The sequence below is a fragment of the Amorphotheca resinae genome, assembly GCF_003019875.1.
Source record: "Amorphotheca resinae ATCC 22711 unplaced genomic scaffold M430scaffold_2, whole genome shotgun sequence".
Taxonomy (NCBI): Eukaryota; Fungi; Ascomycota; class Leotiomycetes; order Helotiales; family Amorphothecaceae; genus Amorphotheca; species Amorphotheca resinae.
In genome coordinates, this window is record NW_020194472.1 from 1,805,089 (window position 1) to 1,832,816 (window position 27,728).

Below are 27,728 nucleotides of genomic sequence, written 5' to 3' on the forward strand. Positions count from 1 at the left end.
GCGGAGATATTGAATTCTCCTTGTCTACTGAAGTATTTCCCGTGCCAGAAAACCTTCAAGTGAGGAGGCTGTGAAATTCAGCCATGGGGAGGTGGGGAGGATGCAAGCTTGGATGAAGCAGCAGATTAGCGTTAGTAACCCGCGGACCTTGCTTGTTCCTACTGGCTTCGTGAGTAAGTCGTAGACAAAGACAAAAAACACGGCCAACAAGGCTGAAACGTGGACTGGGATTCCCAGAGGCAGCCATGAATACGGTTTGAATAGAAGCAGATATCCCATTCGCCGATTGCGAACATACAAGAGTATTAGGAGATCTGGATTGATAAATAAACTTTCTCTCTATATAATATACAACTTAATATCCCCTTAGTATTTCACGTTCTAGCGCATTATCCGTCCGTTGCATCGTTCTTATCGCCAGTAATGTCCGTGGACAGGTACGCTGCAAATCCTCAAGCAGCGTCTGACTGGCCCTCGATTCTGCCGACATAGCTTGAAGCTCGAGGAATCCTCGAGCCAAGAAGAGTAACGTGGACGAATTCGGCCTCAAATGCTTTGGTTCTTTTTTCTTGTTGCGCACTTCGATCGGTAGGCGATTTCTCACCGGTTCCTGCCATCGAAGACGTGCCCAACCTGTCCAGCCATCCATGAGCTTCTCCTCGCAAAGTTCAAAAGCGAGCTTGTAGCGGTATCGTTGAGCTAGGAGCTGGATATACAGGTTCCAGTTCTTATTATCCAGGAGGAAACCTTCCTCTAGCAATCCATTGACGACACTGGGAATATCGTCGCTCCTCCCTTGTCTGGCTAGAGAAATCATGTATGTACTCAGGCTTCTTGACAAGTCTAACTGATGAAGTGGAACGATCTTCGGGCTTTCGTAGGTAGAACTGGTATCAAAACTGTCCAATTGCGCACTTTCGGATTGCGCAGCGCGGCCCAAGGGTCGGAGAGGCACTCCTTGGGCCTTGGCCTTAGCCACGGCAAGATCCCAGCATTCTTGGACCCCCTTTGAATCACGGTTCCGCAATTTTGTCAACATCATCGCCGACAATACCGCAATTGGAGGCGAATCACGGGCATCTTCCGGTAATGTCCTGATAAACTGGTTGTAGAGTTCTTCGACCGTTTCGGTTTCGTTGCTTTGGCCAAGAACAAACATCACATAACTGTAAAACATTGAAGTGTAGGCGATATGGCGAGGCATACGATGAGTGCCTTTTTGTGGTGAAGCAGATATATCCTGCTGATCCATCGAGTTGAGGACTTCTTGGAACATCTGAAGTGCCCGTTGGCCCTGCTCCTTCTCCGTGCCGCTTTCGAGCAGTTTCTGATCTTCAGCGTCTGCTGCCTTCATGGCAATAAATTTTGTGCTCGCTGAATTGCGTATGCCTCGCCGCTTCATACGATTCTGCAAGTGAAATACTTTGCGGTACTCTCCATTTGCGATGTAGCCTCCCATTACAACTGCGTAGTGCAAGCTGGTAACTCTAACCCCGGCATCTCTCATCACATCCTGCAAAATGGCGTAAGCACGATCAGGCTGTTTGACCATTGCTAAAGCTTGCATTAGTGCCGAGTAAGTGTGCTGGTCATAATCCAAACCAGCTTCTGACATGCGTCGAAGTAGTCGATTGACGTTGACAAGGTCGCGGCGCATTGCATATGCATGAAGGAGGTAATTCCACATTCGGATTTTCGAACCTTTGAGATTCATGCCAAGAGCATCTTCACATATTTTCTCCGCCTGCTGAAGCCGCTCATCTTGAATATGTGCGAGAACGACGCAATCGACCATCGCGGCACTCTTCTCGATCTTCATGCTTGAAGCAAGCCGGTATATCTCAACAACACGGTCAAGATCACCATGGGTAGCATAAATTCCCATGACGGTACCAAAAGTATAGTGATCGGGCTGGAGATAGTCTGAATCGAGCAGCTTCTCAAAGGATTCAAAGGCGCCTTCTGTATCATGAACTTTGGCATAGGCATCAATGAGGATATTCCAGCAGAGAAGGTTGGGTTGTAATTTGTACACGTCCTGAAGTTGGTTGAAGTATTTAATCACTTCTGCTAGCTCCCCTCGTTTTGCATGAACATGAAGAATAGGTGCAATATCACCAGCATCTAATAACCTGTTTTTCGATTCAAATCGTGCAACATACTGCTCGAAGAGAGCATGGACTGTCTTAGCGTCGCCTTGAGCAGCGAACTCGGTCATGCACTTCCGGTAGGCAAAGCGAGTAGGTTTCGAATAGAAGCGAAAGAAGTCATCAAGGATCTGTTGCATGCCGAGGACGCTATGATTATTGCAGAATACTGTCAACAGGGAATGCAGCGTTGGACGGGAAAACTTGACCTCCCGTTCTCGGCGAACTTTTCGATAACAATTGACGGCAAATCGTGTCTGCTTTGTCTCCACAAGCATTTCGAAGGCTCTTTCGTATATTTCGGCTGTGTCGAGATTCCATTCCTGAAGAAATGATAGTAGTTTCTCAAATCGCCTTTCATCCACTTCTGGATTCAGCAAGGCTCTTCGGACGATTTTGGACGTGAAAGTAATCAATTCCGTGGATTCCGGGGCAGTTTTCATTCTCTCATTGACGTATTCCGCAAGGCCAATGGCTTGCCCAATAAGATTAGAAAGATTCTGAGACGTTGAAAAGATATTGTACGAAAGCCCCGGAGAATGGTCCCGGAAACTCTGGAAATCTTTCCAAAACCCGATAGCCTGTGACCACAAAGAGTTCTCTATCATGTATGACAGAAGCTCAGAGGCACCGGCCGGAAATTGCAGGTTGCGCAGTGCCTCATTGTAAAGTTTGACCGCGTCCGGAAGATTTCGCAACCTTAGATACGAACGAACGACAATAGAGTAGGCGTCCGCATCTCTGTTAGCTTCGTCCAGCTGCTCAAATATCTCAATTGCCCGTTCTGCTTCGAGCACTCGTCCTGACGTTGACATATATTGCATCAGCTCCCGCTGTAGTTCGTTCTTTTCCGAATCACCCAATAGAAGGTACTGCCGCCAAGCTTCCTCGTAATCCTGGCTTCTTGTGAGCACCATGATCTTTCGCAAAGACTGTGCTGCTTGCCCCCCCATTATAACATCCTGATCAGGTTCATCTGTTTCTGCCCTCTTGCCTGATAAGGAATCTTGGGTTCTAACAGGGGCTTCTGGTGCGATGGCAGCGTTCTCTGCCCCAGAGCTGTCGGTGGCAGAGGATGTGTATAGCCGTTGTCCAAGTCTTCTGATCCCAAATCTTGTCTGTCGGCCATCTTGTCTATCAATGCCCCAGCCCGAATACTGTCGAAGAAAGTTTAACGTGCCGGCAGGGTAAAGAAAATCCAAGAGAAAGCCGGCTTGGAGGGTAGAGGGCGTTTGGTTCTGGATCTCGCCATCTTGATCCGCGGACTCTGGACCTCGAAGCAAGGCAGAATACAGCGGCGAAAGTTCAGGCTCGACTGAATTGTGATTCCAGAAGCCGGAATGGAGCATGCGGCGGCTCTTCAGCGGCTTTCGGGGCCCTGGCAGCAGTCTCCGCAGACTGCCTGATTCTAGACATCCCGCCGTACGCTCCAGCATGCCCTATCCTCGCCAATGGGTTGTTCGAGGCTTCCAGAGCAGATTCTTTTCTTCACTTGGTTACCTGGAGTCTGCGTATCACGTTTATTAGTCGATCCTGGATGTTACTGGGAGAGCTCCATCGTGTTAGGAGCTTCATGAGGTGTAGAGGACTTACTGTACAGCATGCTTAGTAATTGTGGTCACCTTGATAAGACCATTGAGGAGTAGGAACTTCAATTCAAGGTGCGGAAAGATTGGGGTTGTTCAATCTTGCAGTTGTACAAGCAGCAAGGATGGAAGTATTTACAAGAGGTCGATGGCGTTACAATTATTTTCTAGACTTCGTAACAGGTCTGTCAGCTTTCCCGTTGAGTTGCAGGGATCACAGTAAGCTATTTCTCGGCTAGCCCAGAAGAGAACCCCACCAAGGCACAACACGAAAGGGAGGATTGAAGCAAGATACTCAATCACCAGCAGGACTCTGTGCAATTATGGAGGTCACCAAGTTTGTCGTCTCGGGGCGTGAAAAGGCGAAGCTCTTCGGGGACTATGCGACCTACCGGACGCAGCTCTCAAATCGCATCCACAATCTCCGAAAGAAACTGGGAATCGCAACCAAACCCCGCGCAAAGTACACCCCCAAGGCCCCAGTGACGGCGGGGGACATTGGTCGCAATCATGAGTGAGTCGAAGCCTCTGATACTGTTGCATCTGCTAATGTGCATAGATATGTGCACCTACTTCTGCTCACCTCGGAGCGTGCCTGGGCGAATGCCATGTCCATGCGGGAGGTGCATTCTGAAGAGACGAAAGGAATGACTGGCTCAACTCGATCGCATATAATATCCCGACTGCACAAAGCCGCAACTTACGCAAACGATCTATTTCGACTTCTGACTGATCAGACCCAAACTGGCGCGACTGTTGGGGATATTCTTGAAGCACGTGCGTACGCCGCCTCACTCACCGGGGCCAGGGAGTTCGAAAGACAAAGCTGGGAAGCGTGTGTGAAGAGCTACTCGGAAGCTAGAATAATATATAACGCCCTTGCTACATCTACAAAAAGTGACGTCTTTAGAGACCTGTTGTCGGACCCCGTCGATCCTAGTATACGATATGGCGCGTACCAGATGAGACTACCTCGAACTGTTGCCATACCCATGATTGCGCGGAAATTCTTCCCTCATTCAGATTCGGAGTTGGTATCGCAGGTAGAGGAATTGGACCCGGATGTGCTGAGTGACCAGCCCAAGGCCAAGTCAGCAGCCGCAGAAGCGGGAGCTGCGCCAAAGACTATAACGTGGAGGTCTCGAGAGGTCGATTTGGAAGATGCTGCAATAGCTACGGCATTGGCGTCAGTGAACGCTGCAGCGAGAAAATTATCAGAGACATTAGCCTCTTCGACAACTTCCCAACCCAAAGACCGAGCGTCGGCTTATGATGATATACTTATTGCAAGCCAGGATGCAGTCGATGCAACAAAACATGCAATCGACGAACTAGTATCCGAAGGTGTAGGACAAGGTGATAGGCGGATGCAAAGTTTACAAATCACGAGAACGGCAGTCAGTTACGATATGGTTAGTTGGCGAATAGGACGGAATAGGGTGCTGGTCGGAGAACGTGACGGCGCAGTGTTGGACGACTCAAGCGCGAACCTACCAAAGAAGAAGAACCGCAACAAGCCATTGAAAGAGGAGGGTACAGGACGGAAACTAGCTCATTTACGAGAGAAAGCGGTGCTCTACGATTCAATCTTGCAAAGTTTGGACTCGATCAAAGAGCTTCCAGGAATTGCGGCCGATTCAGCATTGCTAGAGGAGTTGGAAGCAAAATATGGCTACTTCTCCGCCCTGAAGTGAGTTTCCCATATTGATATCTTCGGATAGCATTAACTTTGTCACAAAAGATGCCTCACTATAGCACGCTCCCACGCCTTACTCTCAAACCCCAAAAATGCCCTAGCTCTGCTTGCTCGCGCGTCAGAAAAGTGCAACGCAGCACACGCCTACCTCTCATCCGCAATGGATGCCTCCTCTTCATCCCCACCCAACATCTCTGTTTCTCCCTCCGAGGTGCAATTCTTGCAAGATCTCCTCGCAGGCGAGGTGCAGCGTTACCGCGCTTTAGTTGAGCTCTTGAACCTCAACGAGGCCGCTCAGAAGAGCGAAGAAGGCAACAACAAAACACCGCTCGTAGAGCGGTTAAACGAGTACCCATCCAAAGGTGTTGATTTGCAGAACTTGGTGCAGTGGCCACCGAAGTTAGAGCCAGTACCGGTAAAGCCGTTATTCTTCGATGCGGCTTGGAATTACATCGAGTATCCGGGCAGACAGGTTGGAAATGTGGCGGTAAATGGGGCCAACGAGGAGAAGGCAAATGCCGGCAAGGAGCAGACGCAGCAACAGAAGAAGGGATGGTTTGGGTTTGGTAGATAACCGTGCCGTATCCGTGAATCAAAGGACTCTGTTGCTGAAGATTACTCCTTGAGCCTTTTTACAATGCATAGGATACCACCAAATCAAAAACACCGACACGTCTTGAGAAATCGAATCAAAGTTGGCATAATTCATGTTTAGCGCTAATATCAAATCGCACCCAAATCCTGTGTTTCCAAAAACCAGGTCTTATGGTATGGTAACCGGCCCAAAACGCTGTCAAACCGATGCATGCATGCTTCCCTCCTTTCTTCTACGCCTTTCCCCCCTCTTAAAAGAATAACAAATCTTCATCCTTCCACCCCATCTCGTTTAAAAATCCATGTACGCTCTTCTCCAACGCCTCGGGGCCACAGATCAACACCAACTCCTCCCCATTCTTCGACGTGCACATGCCGACCTCTTGCTCTAACAGTTCTTTCCCAATTCGTCCTCGGTACCCTGTCCATGAATCTGAAGGTTTGCTAAGCGCGTGCAGGAGACGACAACGTCCTTCATTTCCCTTGATCAAGGCGTCCATCTCCTCTCTACACAGGATATCCTCTTCCAGACGATTCCCATCCAACACAAGACACGTAGTCGGATCTTCAGCATCCTTCAGCACCGCTCTCAAGACCTGGAAAATCGGCGTGATTCCACTGCCGCCACAGATCATGATAAATCTCTTGACCTGTCGTGGCTTCCCCATGATCTCGCACGCCCCCCGACCGAGGTACTGAAATTTCCCTATCGGGCCACGGAAATCTACGAAATGTCCGACGGGGATGGCCTCTAGTGCTTGGGTCATTCTGCCGCCTGGCTTTTCTTTCGTGGGAAAGTAGACTTTCACTAGCACGTGCAGGACACCCTTTTCGTTGCCTTCGGAAATGGGTGTGTAGGAGCGGATGATAGCCTCGCGGGTGACTGGGTCGCGTAGGCGAATCATGAGATGTTGACCGATCGGCAAGCCAACGATCTGGTCTTTGTGTTCGAGGGTGAAGGTGAGGATACGGGTGTCGGCGGAGACTTTCTTTTTGGCGGAAAGAATACCTTTAGTCCAGGTCTTGGGTTGAAGGAAGACAGGCCGCAACTCTGAAGATTCGGCCGAGACTTCTTCATGATTGGCGAGGTTGGCCCGCGAAGATTCATCCAGGGAGCCGATATGGTAGAATGGCATCATTTTCTTTGCCGTTTCCGAGTCTAGGAGGCGTTAGCAGGTGTATTTATTAAACGATATGGCTTGAAACATACGGATAGCCATGAATTCATCAGTGGCATCTTGGCCGGCAACACCAGTGATACTCGTTGCTCCTCCCGGATGACCTTCAAGGAAAGCCGTCCCATCATAGACTTCGCCGTTTACTACAAACCAGGGATTTGCTTCTGTGTCATGTTTCTGTAATTCCTCAATGCTGATGGTTTTATCGAGCCCATCCTTGGTCATTTTGATTTCTGGCTTTGCCTCGACAAGCTTTTTCTCTTCTGCCTCTGTACCCATCTCCTCACCCCAGAAACCATTTGCGAGATCTCCGCCCCTCTTGTTAACTTTTTCCATCCACCCTCCTGGCATAAGAGCTGGTTGTGTAGGGTGCTCAAAGAGAAGGTAATTGTCTTCTTTGGTGATCGTGACTCGGTACCACGGATTGTTCATCATACCAAGTACACTCCAGTACATATCCCTAGGCTGGATATGCAAGCCCTCATCCATTGCTCGAACCATAATATCGCCTGCTTTTCTCATATCTTCAACTTTGACATCTATCTCCCAAAAGCACCAGGAGAAACAGGTTTCTCGCCATCCCATGTCGATTTTACCGCCATATAACATCTCGTTTTCATCGGCATGATCCCGATAGTCATCTTCGTGATATCTGATGTCGGCCAACGCCCAGGACTTTCCTTTATCTAATGTCACCTCGACTCTTGTAATCCTCCTTCCGCCTCCCCCATAAGCGTATCCCTTGACTCGATATGTCTCACGCCCATTGACGAGGGATAGCTTTTCCTCGTGTGCTGGATACGCCATAGCACTGTTTGTGTTCAAATCATATATTGCATATCGGTCATCCATCCACCATTGTGGCTCATTGGCGCTCTGATCCGGGCTCACCATTGTAGGCAATACGCGGTTATCATAAATATGATACCAGTTGTCGCTAGGTTTCGCCGTGACGATGAGTTTCTTCAGCCACTTCACACTTCGGCCACCGATTTGTCCTGGCACCACACATCGCAACGGCTTTCCATGGTCCGGACGGAGCATCTCTCCGTTCATTTTGTAGGCCACCATAATTCCCCTGTTGGGATCCATAGCCCAATTTAACTTGACAGATGTGCCATAGTAACCATTGGGCAACTTATCCGCACCTTCCATGCAGACATATTTTGCCCCTCGTAGAGGCATAGCCCTTTTGAGCAATTCCATCATAGGAACACCAGTCCATAATGCATTAGATACACCGGCAGCACCCCACGAGAAACCCTTCGTTTTCCGAACCTGGTTTTGTTCCTTCCTCCGATTGCCGGCACAGACCAAGGTGATAGGAACAGTAATTTGTTCGTAATCTGATATCAGTTGCCTGAGCGTCATGGTAATTGGGTGTTTGACCATTCCTTCTATCGAAAATTCCCAATCAGGGATCGTGGCATCGTCAACTTCGGGAACGGCTCCATGGTTGCGGACATAGAAAAGCTCAGGAGATGTGAGCCAGCCGTCATTATAGAGGTCACTGAGTGGCGCCTCGACGTTGAATGGATGAATGCCGGTCAGACGAATAAGTCGAGGATCTCGGGGAACGTGTTTATCTGGAGTCTTTAGGTCTTCTTTGAGAATTTCTCTCGGAGGATTTGAACGTGGCGGAAGGGGATATCGCGGTTCTAGGATAGTTTCGCTGTTTGTTCTTGAAAGTGTAGCCGAGCTATCAGATTCCTCGCTGCTGTTGTCCTCAGATTTCGGTGGTGTAAGTGGTGTAGGTGGTAATCGGAATGAAGTGTCTGATAGCTGGGTGCCCGGTTTCTGGGCGTCTGCCCCCGTGCATGGAGGGGTAAGTGAGGCTGTAGCTCTGGGCATTATCCGTAAGGCTATCTTAAGCCAAACGATGTGTGAGGACTTGAAATATTGGGTGAGTTGAAGATACAATCCAAATTCGGCAATACTACAGCATCGAGGCTGTGGATATCGCCAGCCTTACATGAAAAGGGGACAGTGGTTGCTTGAAGTGCGATGAGATGAAGAGATGAAAGAGTGAGAAAAGATGGATAGGTGTATGTATTATCGCACCGTGTATAATACTTCCAAGGCAGGAGAATGAATGAGGAGTAAGCAAGAAGAAACACCGCACCATGCTCTCTCAGTAGTAACTTTAGTACCTTACGGGTTCCATCAGCATTGGACCCAAACCTACCAGGACGCTCTCCCAGTGGTATGGTATGCAGATTTCCAGAAAAATGCAACTTCCGCGGATGTCCTTTGCGCAAAAAAGTCTCCTAGGAGGTGTACGGAATAAGTGCGTAATAAGTGCCAATCAACGGAAATCCTGCTCTGTGATTGGTCGAAAATTCGCAACAGGCGGAAATGTTCAAAACTGCTCTTCGCTAACCCCCGGCCTAAGTGGACGACACACCTATCCAAAGAGAGATAGCAAGTTGATAGCACTTGGTTCCGGATAACTTAAGTCAACTCCTTGGAAAAGCAGGAAAAAGTGCGACAAGAAGGAAAATAAGGAAAATGCCATCCAAAGTTACACAAGTTCTAAACCTGCAACGCAGAGCCAGGCACACGTAAGGAGGGTCTAGCCCGCCACTCTTGACCTTTCGCGGGCCGCCTTTACCGCGGGACAATCGCGAATCGCGATAAATACTCGGTGCAGTCCAACGTCGAGGATCTCGCAGTGTTACTGCGTGCGGCGATGTCCGGCCCTCATGACTGTGTATTTAAGATTAATAAGCGCAATCGCCAGCGACGAGTGTTGTTGGATCTTGGACCGCACCCATAATTATGCTCCGATCCGATTATAAAGACTGATTCGCGTCTTATCAAACAGAACCATAAATAGGGTCTACACAACTCCTTGACACTCGAGAGGTTCCCTCACGTGCTTTCGCCAAAGGTACCGTACCATTAGTCTTGGGACGAGGGAATTGGAATCAGCTTGATGACAACGGGACATCAATGAGATATAAGGGCGAGTTTCTCCCTCGTCGTCAACGTGGAACCTCTCCCGAAGCTGCCCACAATATTCTCGATGGACTGTCAGATCCGTACGAGCCATTGCAATTTTTGGGCGATTTTGGTTCTTAGCCCGACCATGATATGATATTCCTTTCGTTCTTTGATCTCCCAGATAACAGCAAAGATGGAATGCAGGGGCCTATCTGACCGACAAGATTTCACCCGGCATACCACTGCCAGCAACTAAAGGGGGGCATCATGTGGTACTTTTCTAATTCGACTCGACTCTCGCCGGAGAGCAACTGCCACCTGTTTAATCTCTCCACTGCTCTGGCCACAGCCTATCTTGTACCCCGTTTTCTCCAAGATGTATCTTGCCGTGGTACCAATAGCTGCGAATGGGTCTCTGTGGCAGGGAGTATTTCCAATCAGGAAGATAATAACACATGGGGTTTTCCTATGGATATCCTGGTACATACGATACGCCTGGGCTGCTCAACTGGACTGATGTTAGTCTGGATCCAAACTTGAGTTTTGAGTGAGGTAAAGATGTGCGACAACGACCACTTGATTGGACTGGATACATGTTTTGAAAGCAAATGTGAATCTAGGCACTTTATGAAATCTGGGGAAGCTCAATTTGCTGCTAAATCAACTCCTTCGAAATGCAACCTATGCCTATCCTGGATAATTCAGTGTGGCTTGATTTGAAGCTAACAATGACAAGCAGAGCAGTGAGCCCCGGGAGAACACACACTGATGGTTCTCAAAGCTTGGACGGTTCGAAAGAAACCCCTCTCAAGATTAAACGCCACCGAATCATTGTATTGTTCAGAGATCGGGTTGACTGTCATGCTCGATGGCAGTTCACCATTTGATGTCGAACAGCAACGGGCCAGCCTTTCGACGAAGCTTTATTTGAACGAAAGTGCTTAGAGTGTCCAACGACTACCGAAGGACCAATAATCTTATTGTACTGTATATGAGTTCGATGAAGTTGATAGGAGATTATATGAGAAACCGAAAAGAGGCGTAGAAGATCGTTAGTTGGATATCTACCTGCCTTACCTTACTTACAGTAGGTAGCCTAGGCAGGGTCCAGCCGCCCAGCCCTTGGTCATGGTATCATCTGCCTATAAATATAGCCAAGTAGTCCTAATCGTAAGACAGAACCATCCGTGCTGAAATCCGAGGCATGGGATGAAGCTGTCAGGCCACCTACCTACTCCGTAGGAATGAGGCGAACCGAGGCAGCCTGAGCAAGAAAATCGGTAGACTTACTTAGCAGCGTCGAGACCTGGATGCGGCCTGTTCTCTCCTAGCTGCGGAGGCCCAGATCATGCTATGCTGTGAATCACGTTCTGGCTCTTCAGGAAAAAAGTACATCCAAAGACCTTTGGAACTTGTGCATCGAAGAGGTGAGAGATGTTGGAGTTGGATGCAGTTTAGCGCCAGGATCGGGAAGGCGCGCTAAATTCCGCGTATCGAGCTTTCTATCGGTCCTTGATTGCAATGTATCAAAATCCTACACGCCAAAACCCAAATACAGCATTTGTTTGCCGCTGACGCAACGACCCCTCCAACGATAGTCGACAACTGGCAAGCCATCGCAGACAAATCGGTTTGACAACAGCCAATTCAGATGCATTTCATTGCCTCTGTAAGGTCTCACTTTTACCGGTCCTTCATGCGTCCCTAGAATCCACGAATGTGGGGGGCACACGGAAGGGCACAACAAACCTTATTGACTTCGCTACTCAGCATCCCGCCGGGGCAGACTCAGGTCTACAGCGATGGATCGTCAGAGGAAGCGTAAGCCTACATACCATCTCCAAAACAGGGGACATCCTGCTGACATCATGAACTGAAGGCGAGTTACGCGACTTGAACCGTCGTGCTTGGGATGGGGAGAAAGGTCGGTAAATCAGGAAGACTGGCACTTGGAATCATCTGACATCGCTCTTTAGATATCTACCCTGTTAACAAGTCCCTTGACTCGTCCCTAAAGAAGAATACTGCCTTCATAAAGCGCTTGCGCACTGCAATCACGGCGCCAACTCTCAGCACCTTCCTGCAAGAAATCCGAACGCTTAGCCTACACAAATACCTCTCCGAGATCATATCCGCATGCTACGAAGGTCTATGCAAGTTAAAGTCGCCAGGCGAAATTGAAGCTGGGGTGGAGATAGTCAGCGCATTACACCAGCGCTTTGGGCCGGCAGAATTCACAGAGTTTCTTGGTTGGCTCGTGGGCAAGGGATTGGCTACTCCGGAGAAGTCATTGCTCAAGACTCTTGCTCCAGACGCCAGAGAGAAGGAAGAGAAGGAACGGATCACGCGCCAGAGAGTATTGTTAAGAGTAGTTACGGAATTATGGCTTGTTGGCGTTTTGCGAACACTGGATGATGTTAGTCGCCCGGACGATGCTTCGCGGGGTAAGGAATCTCTTTCCACCACTTCTAGTAAGGCATCGGATGCCAAGGCAAAGGCCAGTAGTTCCAGCAAAGGAGGTGGCGCAGAACCATTTCCCCTAGAAGTTCTCAAGGATTTACTTGGGCATGATAGGGAGCACGCCAATCTGCCATTGCTCGTCATTTTCGTCAAGGCATTTAGCTGGGATATACTGGGTGTCAAAGAAGCTGGATCCGAGGGTCGGAAGACGGTTGAGGAGGACGGCGTTACGAAAATCACAAATGGTGCTACCGAAGCAGACGAGGACTCTTCTGAAGAGACACCAGTAGTAGATACTACGGAGGATCCTCCCCTTGCGTCGCCTGAGCTCCAGGAACGATTTCGTAACATCTTGAAAAGATATTTTGAAGATGTCAAGGCCCATGTCATTCGCGATCAGAAGGCTATTGGAAAGCAGGCACGAAAAGATGCCGAAGCATACGTGAAGTCTGGCCAGGTGTTTGAGGATCGGCAAGCCAGTTATGAAAAAGCCGTCAAAGCGCAAGAACGACTTGTGTCGAATGCACAGGTTCTTGCAGATGCCATTGGCGGAGAAATGCCAGACCTCAAAGACTCCGAGGATTCTGCAGCCACTGGGAGTGGGGGAATAGGTCTCGTAAAGACTGGCGAATATCTGCGAGGTGAAAGTGATGGCGCTGGTATCTGGGAGGACGAAGAAGAGAGACGCTTTTATGAGAATCTCGTCGACTTGAAGGGCAAAGTTCCTGGGATGCTACTTGAAGACGGAAAAAAGAAGAAAACAGACACCGACGAGCAAGTTGGCAAGAAAATCGACCCAGCCGAAACCACAGATACCAGTCCGACAAGTACAAAGGAGGAAGATCAATCTACAGCTATTGCAAACAAGACTATTGGAGCCCAAGTTGATGCTCTTCTGGCACGGTTCCCGGATCTCACGAGCAAAGATTCAGTTGATCAAGCTGCTATCGACTTCTGCTTTCTCAACTCTAAAGCATCTCGAAATCGACTCATAAAGACGGTTCAGGAAGTTCCCAAAGGTCGCAGCGACCTGCTTCCATTCTATGCTCGGCTTGTCGCTACCCTGGGCAGATATATGCCAGATGTCACAAAAGGTCTCGTTGATCATCTCGACCAGGAGTTCCGAAGTCTGCAGCGACGTAAAGAGAAGGAATTTCTAGGCCAAGCTCGACTTGGAAATATCCGATATATTGCCGAATTGACAAAATTTGGGGTAGTTCCGGAGCACGTTATCTTCCATTGCCTGAAGGTCAGTCTAGATGACTTTTCGAGAATGAACATCGAGATCATATGTAATTTGCTTGAGAATTGCGGACGATACCTGCTACGAAATCCCGACACATCTCCTCGCATGACCTCTTTCTTGGAGACGCTGAAGCGCAAGAAGTCTGTACAGCATATTGGACAACAAGAGCGAATGCTCATCGAGAATGCTGTCTACTATGTCGATCCTCCAGTCAGAGCTGCTATTGAACAGAAAGAAAGAACCCCAATGGATTTGTTCATTCGCAAGCTGGTATATTTGGATATGAACAACCGTAATTATACCAGAATCCTCAAGCAGATTCGGAGACTCCACTGGGAAGAACCCGAGGTAAGTTATTTCCCAAATCTAGATAAGCAGTATCTAATCTATAAAGGTTGTTGCTATATTGGAAAAGATCTTCTCCAAACCTGGCAAAGTCAAGTATGGCAATATTCATCTCCTTGCAATCCTTGCAAGCGCATTGTATCGGTATCATCAAGATTTTGTCACAACCGTCATTGACAACGTTTTGGAATACATCGTGCTTGGCTTGGAGCAGAATGACTTCAAATTTAACCAGCGCCGGCTAGCAGAAGTCAAGTATCTTGGCGAGCTCTACAACTACCGCATGGTTGACCATCCCGTCATCTTTGACACAATGTATAGGATCATGACCTTCGGACATGGTATGTGGGAAGAGCATTTTCCTTGGGCGAACGCTGATACGAGATCTAGGTGGTGCCCCAATTCCCGGCCGACTTAATCCTTTTGACATGCCAGATGACTTCTTCCGCATTCGTCTGGTTGCTACTCTGCTGGAGACCTGCGGTATCTTCTTCAATCGCGGGGCTGCAGGCAAGAAGCTCGATTATTTTCTTTCCTTCTTTCAGGTAAGGACTTCAGGTGTCAAAAAGAACAAGGAAGCTCATGAAGTTTAGTACTACATTTACACCAAGGATACCCTTCCCATGGATATTGAGTTCATCGTACAAGACGTCTTTGCCCTGACAAGACCTCAATGGAAGCTCGCCTCTAATCTCGAAGAAGCTAGTCGAGCTTTCCAACTTGCTGTTGCACAGGATCAAAAGACGTCTGGGCTTGACAAGGTCGCCGAGCCCACAGAGCCTGATAGTGATGGTCCGTCGGATGTTGAAATTGATGATGGCGAAGCTGAAGCTGAAGCCGAAGCCGGCATCGCTGAGGCAGACGAGGACTCTGAATCAGATGACGATGCAGAAGTAAGCTTGGTCGATGTCAGTATATCAAGTTCAAATTTACTTACTTCAATAGGTTGATACAAATGGCGATGCAGCCCCCTCTGCACCGGGCACTGACTCTGAAGAAGAATCGATTGTCGTAACACGACAGGAGGAAGAAGTTGATCCTGAAGATGAAGCAGAATTTGAGCGTGAGTATGCTAGGATGATGGCTGAAAGTCTAGAATCGCGAAAACACGACCGCAAACCTACGTTCGATGTTCCACTGCCAATGAGACGCAAAGAGCGCGAGACCAATATTGCAAATGATTCGTGGACTGAGGAATCGGCTAGTCCTAGTACCCCAAATGGTACAATGGCTTTCTCACTCCTCACAAAGCGAGGCAATCGCCAACATGTCAGTCCAAGTAGTTGATCAATCATCTATGCGGTTGCTAACATCCATTCCCCAGACTCGCACCGTTGCTCTTCCCTCCGACTCAACTTTCGCGATCGCGATGAAAACCCAACAAGCTGCCGAACGTGAGGAGCAGCAACGGATCAAGAATCTAGTCCTGAATTACGACCTCCGTGAAGGCGATGAACAAGATGGTGACTCTTTACTTGCACCCTTGCCTCCGAATCCAAATATTCACGCATACAACGCAGGTCTCGAGAAGGCTATCAGCGCGAGTTATTCCAGGCCTGACAAGTCTAGTAATAATCGCAGCGGTCAGCGCGCTAGGAAATTGCAACTCAGTGATGTCGATTGGTATGATCCCGAGAAAAAGTCTCATTCTTTACTTGTTGAACAAATTGAAAACACGCCTTCTCCCGAGCACAATCGTGGGGCGGATATTGCTCCGAAGCAACCACTCCTTCGGATGGGCAATTCCGTTCGTGGTTTTAGTGTTACCCCTCCGCGACAAGCTCAGCCACACCGAAAATTTCCAAGAACCACAGGCAGAGGAAGACTGACAAGGCGAGAAATTCTCCAAGAGCATGCTTCCAGGAAGGCAGCTTCAAAAGTCGACCAGGAGAAGTAGTGTCGCGAGATAATTGTTTTTATGTTATACTTCATGTACAAGTATCGTAGAACGAAGAAAGCTGACCGTAGCCCCCGCACAATGTGGGGATAATAGGACATGATGAGACATGTAGTTTAGCCACTGAGTTCTTCTTAGTTGCTTGACTAGCTTCTTCTCTGCTTCGATGCGAACGACACTCGAGTCTCGACTCTGACCCTCCGTTTTGGGGTTGATGAGAACGACACATACAGGGAGACGAGTACGCCCCTGTCGTGCGAACAGAGGCAGCAATGTTGCGACGTGGTGGACGAGAGAGATGGAAAATGATTGGATGGGAAGGTTGCTCCCTTGTTTAGCGGGATTGGGCCGCGAGAGGATGGATCTTGAGGGGTTGAAGGGCGACAGATAGGCCGTGGATGGAGAAGATTTTCTTTGCTACTTGCTCTCGACAGAACGGAAACTCACTCCTTCTACTCGTATTCTTGGAACATTCTGGTGCTCCTGAAGATAACTGCCCCAACTCCAGCTGATAAAGCGCACGGCTCTCCATTTTGCCTTTCAGTTGGGTGTATTCACAACCTTTATGCGTGAAACGTGTGATGTTGTTGGTAAGTCAGTGCTTCCGCAACCAGTCTCTCCAAAATAAAGGGCATGGGGTCAGGACAGTCTTGTGCACAAAAGCAGTTGCAGGATGCGTTTTATGTTTCTAGAAAAGGAGCTTGGTAGGTATTTGCGGAGAAGTAAAGGCTAGGGGTATTACGGCAAGGGGCAGAAAGGGGAAAAGAAAGCTTTAGACTGCTCGTTTCGGTGGCTCAAGCACTGCACTGCATTATCGAAGTTTCTTGCGATTACACCACCGGGACTTCTACAGTACCTACTGTAACTTCCTCAATATCTCAGGCCATAGTGAGTTTCTCCCATGATTCTAAGGTAGGTAGCCCTTGGTGAAAGGGAAGGAGCCATGTCGTCATCTCAATTACAGAATCATAGCCAGTTCATCTTATTACAGAGCTTTTGCAAAGCTTCAGAATCTGGATCTTGGATCAGTTCAGTCCATACTTTATCCTGATTTCCCAAGTAAGGTAGTGAGTTGAATTTTCTTAATGAGATTGATAATGAAATGTCTTTTTTGCGACTATATATCTTTGTTTTTACTCTGCTAGGCTTCAGCTCAGCCTTGTCTGGCGTGCACCACAATCGTGCAATTGCCTTGTCACTTCTCTACGAAACATCTACGATCGTTCTGGGAGTCCTCGCAAACATCCTGCCGTCTATTCATTTATCTAGATCTGCCCCATCTCACAAAGACACACAATGGTGGAGCCGCTGAACATACAGCCAAACCTGCCTTATTCGATTCTGCCAGGTACATCTCGAATACCCACAGGCGTTGTGAAGCCGCAACTATTAAGTCATCCTCTGCCTGCTGACTTCTCCAAGTTGACGCGTCGAGTCTCTGATTCGATTCAGCCGGCGGATCACTGCATATGATCTCAGCTCGTGTATGGCACAGACCAGGTATTTATTGTATTGATGTTTGCCCTTATTCATAGCAAACAGCAGGAGAAACGCTGACGATGATTACAAGGGACTGAATATTTCTAGAAGTAAATCACATTCACATCTCGGTCGGGGATTTGGGATATTTGGAGAACAGGCAGAGACGCGACTGACGCATTTTGCTGCAGCTACCCTTTTCCCAATCCCAGGTGGCTTCTTTTTTCGGATCCTTGCATTACCTCTTTGGTAATGTGCCTTTGACGTGATTCAGAGGCTCTTCCATCTTCTTCAACGACAAAAGACATTGTTCCTCCGATCGTCTCTACTGCCCAATATGTCCGAATTCGACACATCACCATGGCCCGTCAAAGACGTAAGTCCATCCAACTTCTTCAACATCTCAACATCTATCTGCTATGGCATACTGAGAATCTACTGACACAAAGCTTCGATAGATTGTCTACGTAGCCATTGTGGGCACAGTGATGGTAGCTGCATTTCTCGAATGGTTTCTCTGGCTCGCAGCATTCCTATACTGCCTTGTCAAAGTCTATCAAAAGGCTGAGCACTGGTCGGTCAAGGTTTTGGCAATGGCAGTTGCGACTGCATTCACAATTCTAAGGTATGTCTTACAAACCATGAGGTGGTTACACTTGTTGGACTTCTCTCACTTGGGTTTAGATTCATTTTCCTACCAGTAATGCTGGTCACCCTTCCACTACCGAGTCATATAACACAATACTTTCCAATGCGTATGGTATCCTTCCTCCAATGGTTCGGGTTCTGGTCATTTGCGGGTCTCTTGACAATTCCTTGGCTCTTGTGTGTCTATCAGCAGGTGACACACTCACTTGGAAGAACAAAGCGGATAAAGGAAGTCTTAGACGAGACTTCTGCTCCAAAGATTGTTATTGTGATGCCATGCTACAAAGAGGAACCCGAAGTCTTGATTACGGCAATCGATTCCGTAGTTGACTGCGACTATCCACCGTCTTGCATTCATGTCTTCCTCTCCTTCGATGGCAGTCAGGAGGATGAGTTATACCTCAAGACCATTGGAAGACTCGGTGTACCTCTTTCTCTAGACACCTATCCCAAAAGTATCGACGTGACCTATCGAACTGCTCGAATTACCGTTTCTAGGTTCCCACACGGAGGAAAGCGGCATTGTCAGAAGGCTACTTTTAAGCTCATCGACAAGGTCTACACATCGTACCTAAAACGTAATGACGATCTTTTTATTCTTTTCATCGACTCAGATTGCATACTTGACCGAGTATGCCTCCAGAACTTCGTCTATGACATGCAAATGAGCCCTGGGAACTCGAGAGATATGTTGGCGATGACTGGGGTGATTACTTCCACCACCAAGAAGCATAGCCTGATCACCCTTCTCCAAGACATCGAATACATACATGGCCAACTGTTCGAGCGAACTGTAGAATCGGGGTGTGGTTCGGTCACTTGCCTGCCCGGGGCCTTGACAATGCTGCGTTTCTCAGCCTTCCGAAGGATGGCCAAATACTACTTCGCCGACAAAGCAGAGCAGTGTGAAGATCTTTTTGACTATGGGAAATGTCACCTAGGCGAAGATAGGTGGCTGACACACTTGTTCATGATTGGAGCGAAGAAACGATACCAAATCCAGATGTGCACCTCTGCATTCTGCAAGACAGAAGCAGTGCAGACATTCCCGTCCCTGATTAAGCAGCGTCGCCGCTGGTTCCTGGGATTCATCACCAACGAGGTCTGCATGTTGACAGATATTCGAATTTGGAAGAGGTATCCGCTCTTGGTTCTGGTCAGATTTATGCAAAATACTATTCGAACGACTGCCCTGCTTTTCTTCATAATGGTAATTGCAATCATCACCACAAGCAAAAAGATAAAGGATCTACCTGTCGAGTTCATCGGGATATCTCTGGGCCTAAACTGGATCTTGATGATCTACTTCGGTGCTAAACTGAGGCGTTACAAGGTCTGGCTCTATCCGTTGATGTTCATCATCAACCCATTCTTTAATTGGTTTTATATGGTCTATGGGATATTTACCGCAGGTCAACGAACATGGGGTGGGCCGCGAGCAGATGCAGGCTCAGCAGACGCAACAACCACTGTTCAGCAGGTCATTGAGAAGGCTGACGCTGAAGGAGATGAACTCAATGTCGTCCCAGAAACCTTCAAACCAGCAGCCGAAGCCCAACGACATGGATTTGCTGCTACTGGCGTACAGCCACCCGGACGCATTGAGGGCCGCTTCACAGCGGCGGAAAGACTTCCAGGCGGATGGTACACGCATGATACCGATTCCTTGGTCGGTGTTGCTATCGGCGATACCATATCAAGCGGTTCAAGACGCAATCCACTGCATCCTAGAGATCCCAGAGACTCATTCGATAGCCTCATCTCGGCACAGACTAGTGATAACTCAGTACATACACCAAGGCGAGTCGAGAGCATCATGGGAGAGGAGGATCAGAAGAAGTATGCCCTGGCTCAAGCTAACCAGCGTGAGGCTGGAGGAGCTTATATGATGGGCATTGCTCAAGGTCGGGCTTCCAGATTTTTCGAGGGCGATTCCACGAGAGAGGAATGGAGGAACTCTGCTGATTCTCTTGGCTCTTATTACGGTCGGCTATCCCATCAGCGAGGTGGTAGCTACAACAGCATTGCCTCGATCGAGAGAGCAGGAGAACCTACAACAGGTACAGAGTTCATTACTGGTGCAGGTACACTAACTGCCTCTCAAGCCGTGCTTTCAGGGGGTCGGAACGGCAGAAGCCCTCTGGCCCTGGTCAGCATGGTAAGAACCGTATCCAACGAAGGGTTATTGGCGGCCGGGCTCGAGGATCAGCATGAACAAGCCCAAACTCGTGGGCAGGCACCCAAGCCCAATATCCAGGATGAGTAGGTTCTTGAAGTTCCAGGCACTCGCTCAAGAGGCTTCGACCGTGCTCTTTCTTCGCCGACCTTGTTCGACTAAAATCATGACAAGAATTCTCCGGGCTTTGATGCCCTCCTTCTCCTGTCTTTCAAAGGACTTTGTTAACTGTATTTGCGTAGCCAGCATGGCGCACTTATGTAAAGTAAAGTGGAGTGGGCGAGCATAACCCTCGAGAATGCTCCACCGCGAGTTGCACACATATACGGAGTAATGACGGGAGCAAGGCGGGGCCGTTCTCGAGGGGCTGCTGGTGGGTCAATAAGACAAGGGATTCTATCTTGAACCGGCTTCCACCTGTCGACTGACAATTACCATATTAGCCACTCATACCGTGATAGTTGAGCATGTCCTCCCAGAGAGACAACAAGGTAGAATGTGACGAGTGTAATGAGCCGTATCAGTCCAAGCCCTACATTGACCTTGAGCCCCCACCACATCCCACCTGATAAGCTTATCGGACTCCGGGCTCCGTATATCAATCTAGTCACGTGATCCGCGCGGGCACAACAGATCTCCCCTCGCCCGATCTTTCACCGCCATGTATAGCAGATGTGATGTGTTGTTGGCGCTTTCGAGGTTAAATACTTCACAATTTAAAAGACAATACGAGAGTGGCAATAGTGAGGCGGTGCTCTACACCGAGTTGAAGTCACGTCGTTGGCCCCACGTTGCGCCCCTCAAGTCATCGAAGCTTCTGGTTGGAGCTAGACGAGTTTAGAGCGAGAGGTGTGCCTTCGAAAAAATTGGCGGCGCAAACAACACAAATCCAAATTCAAAACTCACTGACATAACCCCCCTCCCATACCTCGGCCGACTTTCTCCTAATTGCAGACTCTCCAGTTCTACAACTTCCCCCCTTTCTCATCGAAATCTTCATTTGGGACTTTACCGCAGCACAAGCCAGGTTGCGAAAATGAGTGGTATGTAAACAAATCCGATCCTTGCTTGGCCCGAGACCTATCGATCTATCAGCTAACCGCCTCATCCTGCAGTCGTCGGTGTAGACTTCGGGACTCTCAATACCGTCATTGCTGTAGCTCGGAACCGTGGTGTCGATGTCGTAAGTACAAGCCGTCCTCCGGAGCTGCCATCGTGGAATACTGACTGGCACAACAGATCACAAATGAAGTCTCCAATCGAGCTACGCCGTAAGTCATTCCCCTTCGAATGCCTTCCTACAGATGAACAACTAACACTCGTCGTTAGTTCCCTCGTAGGTTTCGGGCCCAAGTCCCGATACCTCGGCGAACCCGCGAAGACACAAGAGATCTCCAACCTCAAGAATACGGTGGGGTCATTGAAGCGATTAGCGGGTCGGTCATTGAGTGATCCAGATGTTCAAATCGAGCAGGACTTTGTCTCGGCTCCCCTTATCGACATCCAGGGCCAAGTTGGTGCGGAGGTGACGTACTTGGGCAAGAAGGAGAAATACACTGCGACCCAGCTCGTGTCCATGTTCCTGAGCAAGGTCAAAGCAACGGCTTCGGCGGAATTGAAGCTCCCTGTCTCCGACTTAGTCATGAGCGTTCCAGCTTGGTTCACCGATATCCAGCGAAGAAGTCTTATGGACGCCGCTGAGATTGCAGGATTAAAGCTTCTCCGTCTCATGAACGACACTACTGCGGCCGCTCTTGGCTACGGTATCACAAAGCTTGACCTCCCAACTGCCGAGGAGAAGCCAAGACGTGTGGCCTTTGTCGACATTGGACACAGCAACTACACCTGTTCCATCGTCGAATTCCGAAAGGGCGAGCTGGTCGTCAAATCTACTGCATACGATCGCCACTTCGGTGGACGTGATTTCGACAAGGCTCTCGTTGAGCACTTTGCAAGGGAGTTCAAGGGTAAATACAAGATCGACATCAAGAGCAACCCCAAGGCTCTGGTCCGTGTTCAGGCTGCCTCGGAGAAGTTGAAGAAGATTCTGTCTGCCAACCAACAGGCTCCCATTAACATCGAGTCCTTGATGAACGATATTGACGTTGCGGCAATGATGACCCGTGATGAGCTTGAGGCACTTGTTGACCCTCTTCTCAAGCGTGCCCACGTTCCCCTGGAGCAGGCTCTTGCTGAGGCGAAGCTGCAAGTAGAGGACATTGATGTCATCGAGCTTGTGGGTGGATGTACTCGTGTACCAGCTCTTAAGGAGCGCATCCAGAAGTTCTTCGGCAAGCCCCTCTCCTTCACTCTCAACCAAGATGAGGCTGTTGCCCGAGGCTGCGCTTTCAGCTGCGCTATTCTCTCACCTGTCTTCCGAGTTCGTGACTTCGCTATCCACGACACGGTCAACTACCCCATCGAATTTACATGGGAGAAATCTCCCGACATCCCAGATGAAGACACCAGCCTGACTGTCTTCAACAAAGGCGGTGTCATGCCATCGACGAAGATCCTTACATTCTACCGGAAGGAGGCCTTCAATCTCGAGGCGAAATACGCAAACCCTGAACTTCTCCCGGGCAAGATGAACCCATGGATTGGAAGATTTACTGTCAAGGGCGTGAAGGCCGACTCCAAGGATGATTTCATGATCTGCAAGCTTAAGGCACGTTTGAACTTGCATGGTATCTTGAACGTGGAGCAGGGATACTATGTGGAGGACGTCGAGGTTGAGGAGCCCATACCAGAGGAGAAGGATGGAGAAAAGAAGGATCCAGATGTGAGTTTCAGCTTACCCCAACCCCCAGCACCAGTTCAAGCCCTGTGCGAGGATGAACCTGCCACCAAACGTCCCCGTGTGGGACAAACTGAACTAACATCTCCCAAGGCAATGGAAACGGATGCTGCACCAAAGACTAGAAAGGTCAAGAAGCAAGTCCGAAAAGGCGATCTTCCCATCGTCGCCGGTACTTCTTCTCTTGACGAGGCTTCAAAGGCCGCTGCTGCCGAAGCCGAGGCGGCTATGATCATGGAGGACAAGCTTGTTGCGGACACCGAAGAGAAGAAGAACGAGCTCGAGACCTACATCTACGATATGAGAAATAAGATCGACGACCAATACTCCGAGTTCGCCAGCGAGGAAGAGAAGACCAAATTGAAGGCCAAGCTTGAATCCAGCGAGGTGAGTCTCTTTTCTTCCATTTTCAGTTAAAATACTAATCAAGACTAGGACTGGCTCTACGACGAGGGAGAGGACGCCACAAAGGCTGTTTATATCGCCAAGATGGATGAGATCCGTGCAGTTGCTGGCCCAATTGTCCAACGCTACTTTGACAAGATCGAGGAGGAGCGTGCGGCAGCCCAGGCTGCGGCGGAGGCTGAAGCCGCCAAGAAGCGCGAGATGGCTGAGGCAGCCAAGGCGGCTGCTATGGCACAGGAGGCGGCCAACAAGCCTGACCAGGAAATGCCAGATGCGGCGGAAACCGCAAAGCCGGATGAGGTCACCGAGCCAGAGGAAAAGTAGATGTACATGACCATAGAAGGGTTAATGATTCATGAAGGGACTAATGGGAGGAATTAGCAATCTCGAATCAGATTGACCACCGTAGTAGGATCGCGGGAAATCTTTTTGTTTTCGCCCTTTTCTTTCTTTCTTTTCTGGAATTCTTGCGGTGGCGGGAGCAGAAGACTTGAGACTTGCTCTACTCTGTTGCTATTCTGCTGCGTCATAGATGGCGATGAAACCAAGGATAGACATGAAAACTTCGTAAAAAGTTATGACCTGAAATCTCCTCCTCTTTTACTGGAGAATATTTCATGAGTGCTTGCTTCTTCTGCTGTAGGTACGCCAGGCGCCAGATTCTTGAATATGAGTAAGGTATGGTAAGGTTAGGTAAGGTATCTAATTATGGCACCGGGCTGCTAGATTGACGAAGACGATGATGATGATGATGATGATATTTGAAGTCGAGATTCATTATTCATCCTAGGATTTATATATATATCTATCTATCTAAGGTATATGTTTTGGTATATTGTTCGCATGCCTTGGTGATTGATGGATATATAGATAAGAACACGTATCAAAACCAGACAAACATAGGTACATACGAACTTCTTCCTCTTCCTCGTCCTCGTCCGGGTCTGGGGTTCGGGAATCGTGTCTAAGCAAGCGGCTTTTATGATACGTTCAATTATTTCAAGATCATGATAGCGGTAATGAAGTATGCAGTAGGGGTAGACTTCTGTTGTGTTCATGTTATGTTCATGTTATATTCATTTCATTTCATTTCATATATCATACGTGATAGATAGAACTATAGAAAAAAGATAAGAGAGTAAGTAAGTCATCACTCATAGAACCTGTATATGTACGCCAATATAGATAGATAGATCAGATAATTTCAATGGATGATCCCTTACCCCCGAGTATCCAAAGCACCTTGCTCCAGTCCGGGTATACCGAAAGTAAAAAGGATACTCCAACAGTAAGTAGCTAGGTAAGTAATTCACATGCCGTCCAGACGATCTTGTTGTTGATTGGGGCTTCCGACACCTAGGTCCCGTAGTTTCTTTGCGAGAAGGCCTTCAGCTACCTGCTTTCCATCCGGAGACCCGGTGAAGGCATTGCCGCCGTACCCAACGTCTCCTTTGTGAAGCTTGTCGTAGCTACCGATATTTGAACTGCTGTTCCAGGATGTTTCTGATCCTTGTGATGTCGGTGGCTGGCTACTCTTACTTGACGTTGGAGATTGGATGTTGGAAGGCCGTTCTTGACCGGAATCGCCCGAATAATGGCGATGGGTCTGCCGGTAAAGGCTGAATGGGATAGGTTGAACAGGGGTGGTGCTCAACTGCCGCCCATGCGGGAACGATGGCCCGCCGCTGAAACCATTCTCGAAAGACGGTGTAATCCCGTCCATCGCATCAAAGTTTTGATGTGACGGAGCAAGAGGAAAGCCTGAGCTTCGCCTTCTAAAAGCTTTTTCGGCGGTCAGACTTGCACCTGCGCCGTTGAGAAGCCCAAGGCCGAGACTGGAATCCCGACCAGGTTTGTATATGCTAAATCTTGGTTCAGGTAAGGAAATCTCATTCTGTAACTTCTCCTTCCCGTCAGGGACTCGATTTGCAAACACAACTCTAATGCTTTTGTAAAGGTAAAATCGACCGCGAGATGGTGAGCATATATGTAGATGTATAAGATAACGTAGAGTTGGTCGTTCTAAGGAATTTGCTACTGGGACCTGTGGCGACGACGATAACGCATGGTCAATAATAGGGCCAGCAGAATAGCTGCGTTGGCGGATGAAGGTCTTTGTACCTGGTTCCATACCAGCAAGATCGTAAGGAACAAGGAACAACTTGACGGCAGTCTTGTTGGGGTTCTTAATAATAATTTGAAGTTGTCCCTTTTCCGGTATTCTGTAACTACCCCCTGGAGGAGCTCTGGGTGATGTTGATCTCCGCTTTTGCTTCTCAGCCCGCCGGAGCCCATGTTCTGATATTTGATTTGTATTATTTGGGCCATCAATCATATCAAGGTCATCCAAGCGGTTTCCCCCAGTATTGGAAGTATGTCGCTTTCGCTTACTATCCCGTACCTCGTCTGGGTTTGGAAGATTGTTCTCGAGATCGATTAAGCCAACATAAGGACTTGGCCCGTCTTCAGTTGCCCCCGCACGGCGATGGGGCGTTGAATCATAGCTGTAGAATACCGCCGGAAATGGTATAGTTACGTGAGCCGGACACCGAAGACTCGACTTGCACTTACCGAGACCCAACACACCGATTTGAGCGACGAAATCCAGAGGTTTCGAGGGCGTGGTTGACATCCGCCCACGGAGGATGCTTTCTTCATAAGAGCCAACCATCGGTGCTTGAAGAGGCGAGCTATCGGAAGTAAAAGAGGGTCTCCGTGATCGAAAGAGCGCTGGTGTCTGGGGCGAAGATGTCGGTGGTCCCATCTGGTTGGAAGCCAGAGACCTCCTTGGTTGATGAGCCTGATATGGATGTGAATAATCCCGTCGTAAATGAGGTAATGGCCTATTGAAACTCGACGCACTCGGAACTGAAGGCGTCGAATGAAGGGAATGTGCTGCTTGTAACGTATGTCTTCGATGGCTCTTTTGGGAACCGGGCGTGATATTGATCGGGTCAACGCGCGGAGAAAAATCCAAGTCATCGTTGCTTTCCGATTGCACCAAGGGACTGGTGGGTGGTTTCAGCACGAAGCTTGACGAATATGAAGATGACAGTGAGGGAGCCCGAGATCGTGCTCCATCGACTTGATCTACAGCTGGGAACCTGGGGTCGAGCTGAAAAGGCGAGAAGTTCCGCGGGGGAGATGTAGCAAGCCATTCTTGTCGCTCCGAAGTATATAATCCAGCACTTGCTTCTAGAAGCTTATGATCGCTTGTACTCTGATGAGGTCCTTGTGTGAAATCACCACTGTGTAGAGCCGATCGTGGCCGCTCGATTTCTTGACCTGCTTGAGATCGCTCGATATCAAGGGCCCGCGATCTCCCTTGTTCTGAAATCTCGGGGGATGGTAGAAGAGATGATTTATTCGAAGGTTTTCGTGAAGGCGTGCGAGGAGTCTGTTGATCTTTATCACGGAGAGGAGATCCAAGCTATTAGAAGGTATTAGCTGTCATCAAGAAGGGATATGAATGGGAGAAATCTTCTCACGTTTCGATCTGGCCACCAAGTTGAGCTCGCCCCCTTCTTGAGCCGCTCAATGAGTTCAATCCGGTCTGATGTTCCATGTATTGGAAATGTGAAGGTTGTGTTTAAATCCGCAGGACTGGCACCTGGATTTCCGGGGTCGTCTGGAAGAGGCCCCTCGCATAGTTCTGTTCTTATACTCTCCTCTGAAGCCTTTCTCGACACCACGTTCCTCTCGAGTGGCGAGTTCGAAAGCGGTGATATCGTGGGCCTTTTGGGCGGTAGACCTCGGTCACCGCCAAGGTCATCCTGAAAAATAGGCATTCTGGAGCTTTTATGTGCTCCCTTTGTGTTCGTTACGCATTCATTATTAAGTGATCGAAGTATTCCCCGAGAGTGGTCGTCGTTAGAGAGGAGGAGCTCTGAGGAATGTCGTCCCCGCCTGGTTCCTGGGCGTCGTTCAATATGCAGGACCCTTATTTAAGTGGCGGAAGCTTGGTTCACTCTATGCAACAAGCTAATCCAGGAATAGATGACCCTGTCCCGCGACACTGCGACTGCCACAACTCGCAGTCCCTCTCGAAGAGAACGTTTTCTGAGGATATACAGCGGGTCGATGAACGAGCAATGCGTGTTGAAGTGTCGAAGTTGAGGAACAGGAAATCTC

General features: G+C 48.8%; 7 protein-coding genes across 7 annotated transcripts; 4 read left to right on the forward strand and 3 right to left on the reverse strand.

Moving 5' to 3' along the window:
• Positions 1-298: 298 nt before the first annotated feature.
• Positions 299-3,855, reverse strand: M430DRAFT_33229 (hypothetical protein). Its single transcript, XM_024866321.1, has 2 exons — positions 3,741-3,855; positions 299-3,654 (listed from the first exon to the last, which is right to left on the reverse strand). The coding sequence occupies exon 2, from the start codon at positions 3,581-3,583 to the stop codon at positions 356-358; it is 3,228 nt and encodes a 1,075-aa protein (XP_024724166.1). The 5' UTR covers positions 3,584-3,654; positions 3,741-3,855; the 3' UTR covers positions 299-355.
• Positions 3,856-4,002: 147 nt separating this feature from the next.
• Positions 4,003-6,229, forward strand: M430DRAFT_33230 (hypothetical protein). The gene is made up of 3 exons (XM_024866322.1): positions 4,003-4,247; positions 4,293-5,423; positions 5,475-6,229. Exons 1-3 carry the CDS (start codon positions 4,057-4,059, stop codon positions 6,001-6,003), a joined length of 1,851 nt encoding a protein of 616 aa, XP_024724167.1. The 5' UTR covers positions 4,003-4,056; the 3' UTR covers positions 6,004-6,229.
• Positions 6,230-6,274: 45 nt separating this feature from the next.
• On the reverse strand, positions 6,275-9,052 carry M430DRAFT_95619 (hypothetical protein; the record flags this gene model as incomplete). The annotated part of the gene is made up of 2 exons (XM_024869899.1): positions 6,275-7,182; positions 7,234-9,052. The coding sequence occupies 2 exons, from the start codon at positions 9,050-9,052 to the stop codon at positions 6,275-6,277; spliced, it is 2,727 nt and encodes a 908-aa protein (XP_024724168.1).
• Positions 9,053-11,946: 2,894 nt separating this feature from the next.
• On the forward strand, positions 11,947-16,092 carry M430DRAFT_25354 (hypothetical protein; the record flags this gene model as incomplete). The annotated part of the gene is made up of 7 exons (XM_024865232.1): positions 11,947-11,965; positions 12,121-14,198; positions 14,245-14,536; positions 14,586-14,740; positions 14,789-15,088; positions 15,141-15,464; positions 15,520-16,092. 7 exons carry the CDS (start codon positions 11,947-11,949, stop codon positions 16,090-16,092), a joined length of 3,741 nt encoding a protein of 1,246 aa, XP_024724169.1.
• Positions 16,093-17,908: 1,816 nt separating this feature from the next.
• M430DRAFT_16286 (glycosyltransferase family 2 protein) lies at positions 17,909-20,485 on the forward strand (the record flags this gene model as incomplete). Its single annotated transcript, XM_024863434.1, has 3 exons — positions 17,909-17,947; positions 18,030-18,196; positions 18,256-20,485. 3 exons carry the CDS (start codon positions 17,909-17,911, stop codon positions 20,483-20,485), a joined length of 2,436 nt encoding a protein of 811 aa, XP_024724170.1.
• A 589-nt stretch (positions 20,486-21,074) lies between these two features.
• On the forward strand, positions 21,075-24,203 carry M430DRAFT_134122 (hypothetical protein). Its single transcript, XM_024862332.1, has 6 exons — positions 21,075-21,438; positions 21,511-21,578; positions 21,635-21,666; positions 21,725-23,177; positions 23,286-23,579; positions 23,628-24,203. The coding sequence occupies exons 1-6, from the start codon at positions 21,432-21,434 to the stop codon at positions 23,919-23,921; spliced, it is 2,148 nt and encodes a 715-aa protein (XP_024724171.1). The 5' UTR covers positions 21,075-21,431; the 3' UTR covers positions 23,922-24,203.
• A 496-nt stretch (positions 24,204-24,699) lies between these two features.
• M430DRAFT_134125 (hypothetical protein) lies at positions 24,700-27,609 on the reverse strand. Its single transcript, XM_024862333.1, has 2 exons — positions 27,086-27,609; positions 24,700-27,027 (listed from the first exon to the last, which is right to left on the reverse strand). The coding sequence occupies exons 1-2, from the start codon at positions 27,383-27,385 to the stop codon at positions 24,907-24,909; spliced, it is 2,421 nt and encodes an 806-aa protein (XP_024724172.1). The 5' UTR covers positions 27,386-27,609; the 3' UTR covers positions 24,700-24,906.
• Between the last annotated feature and the right edge of the window lie 119 nt (positions 27,610-27,728).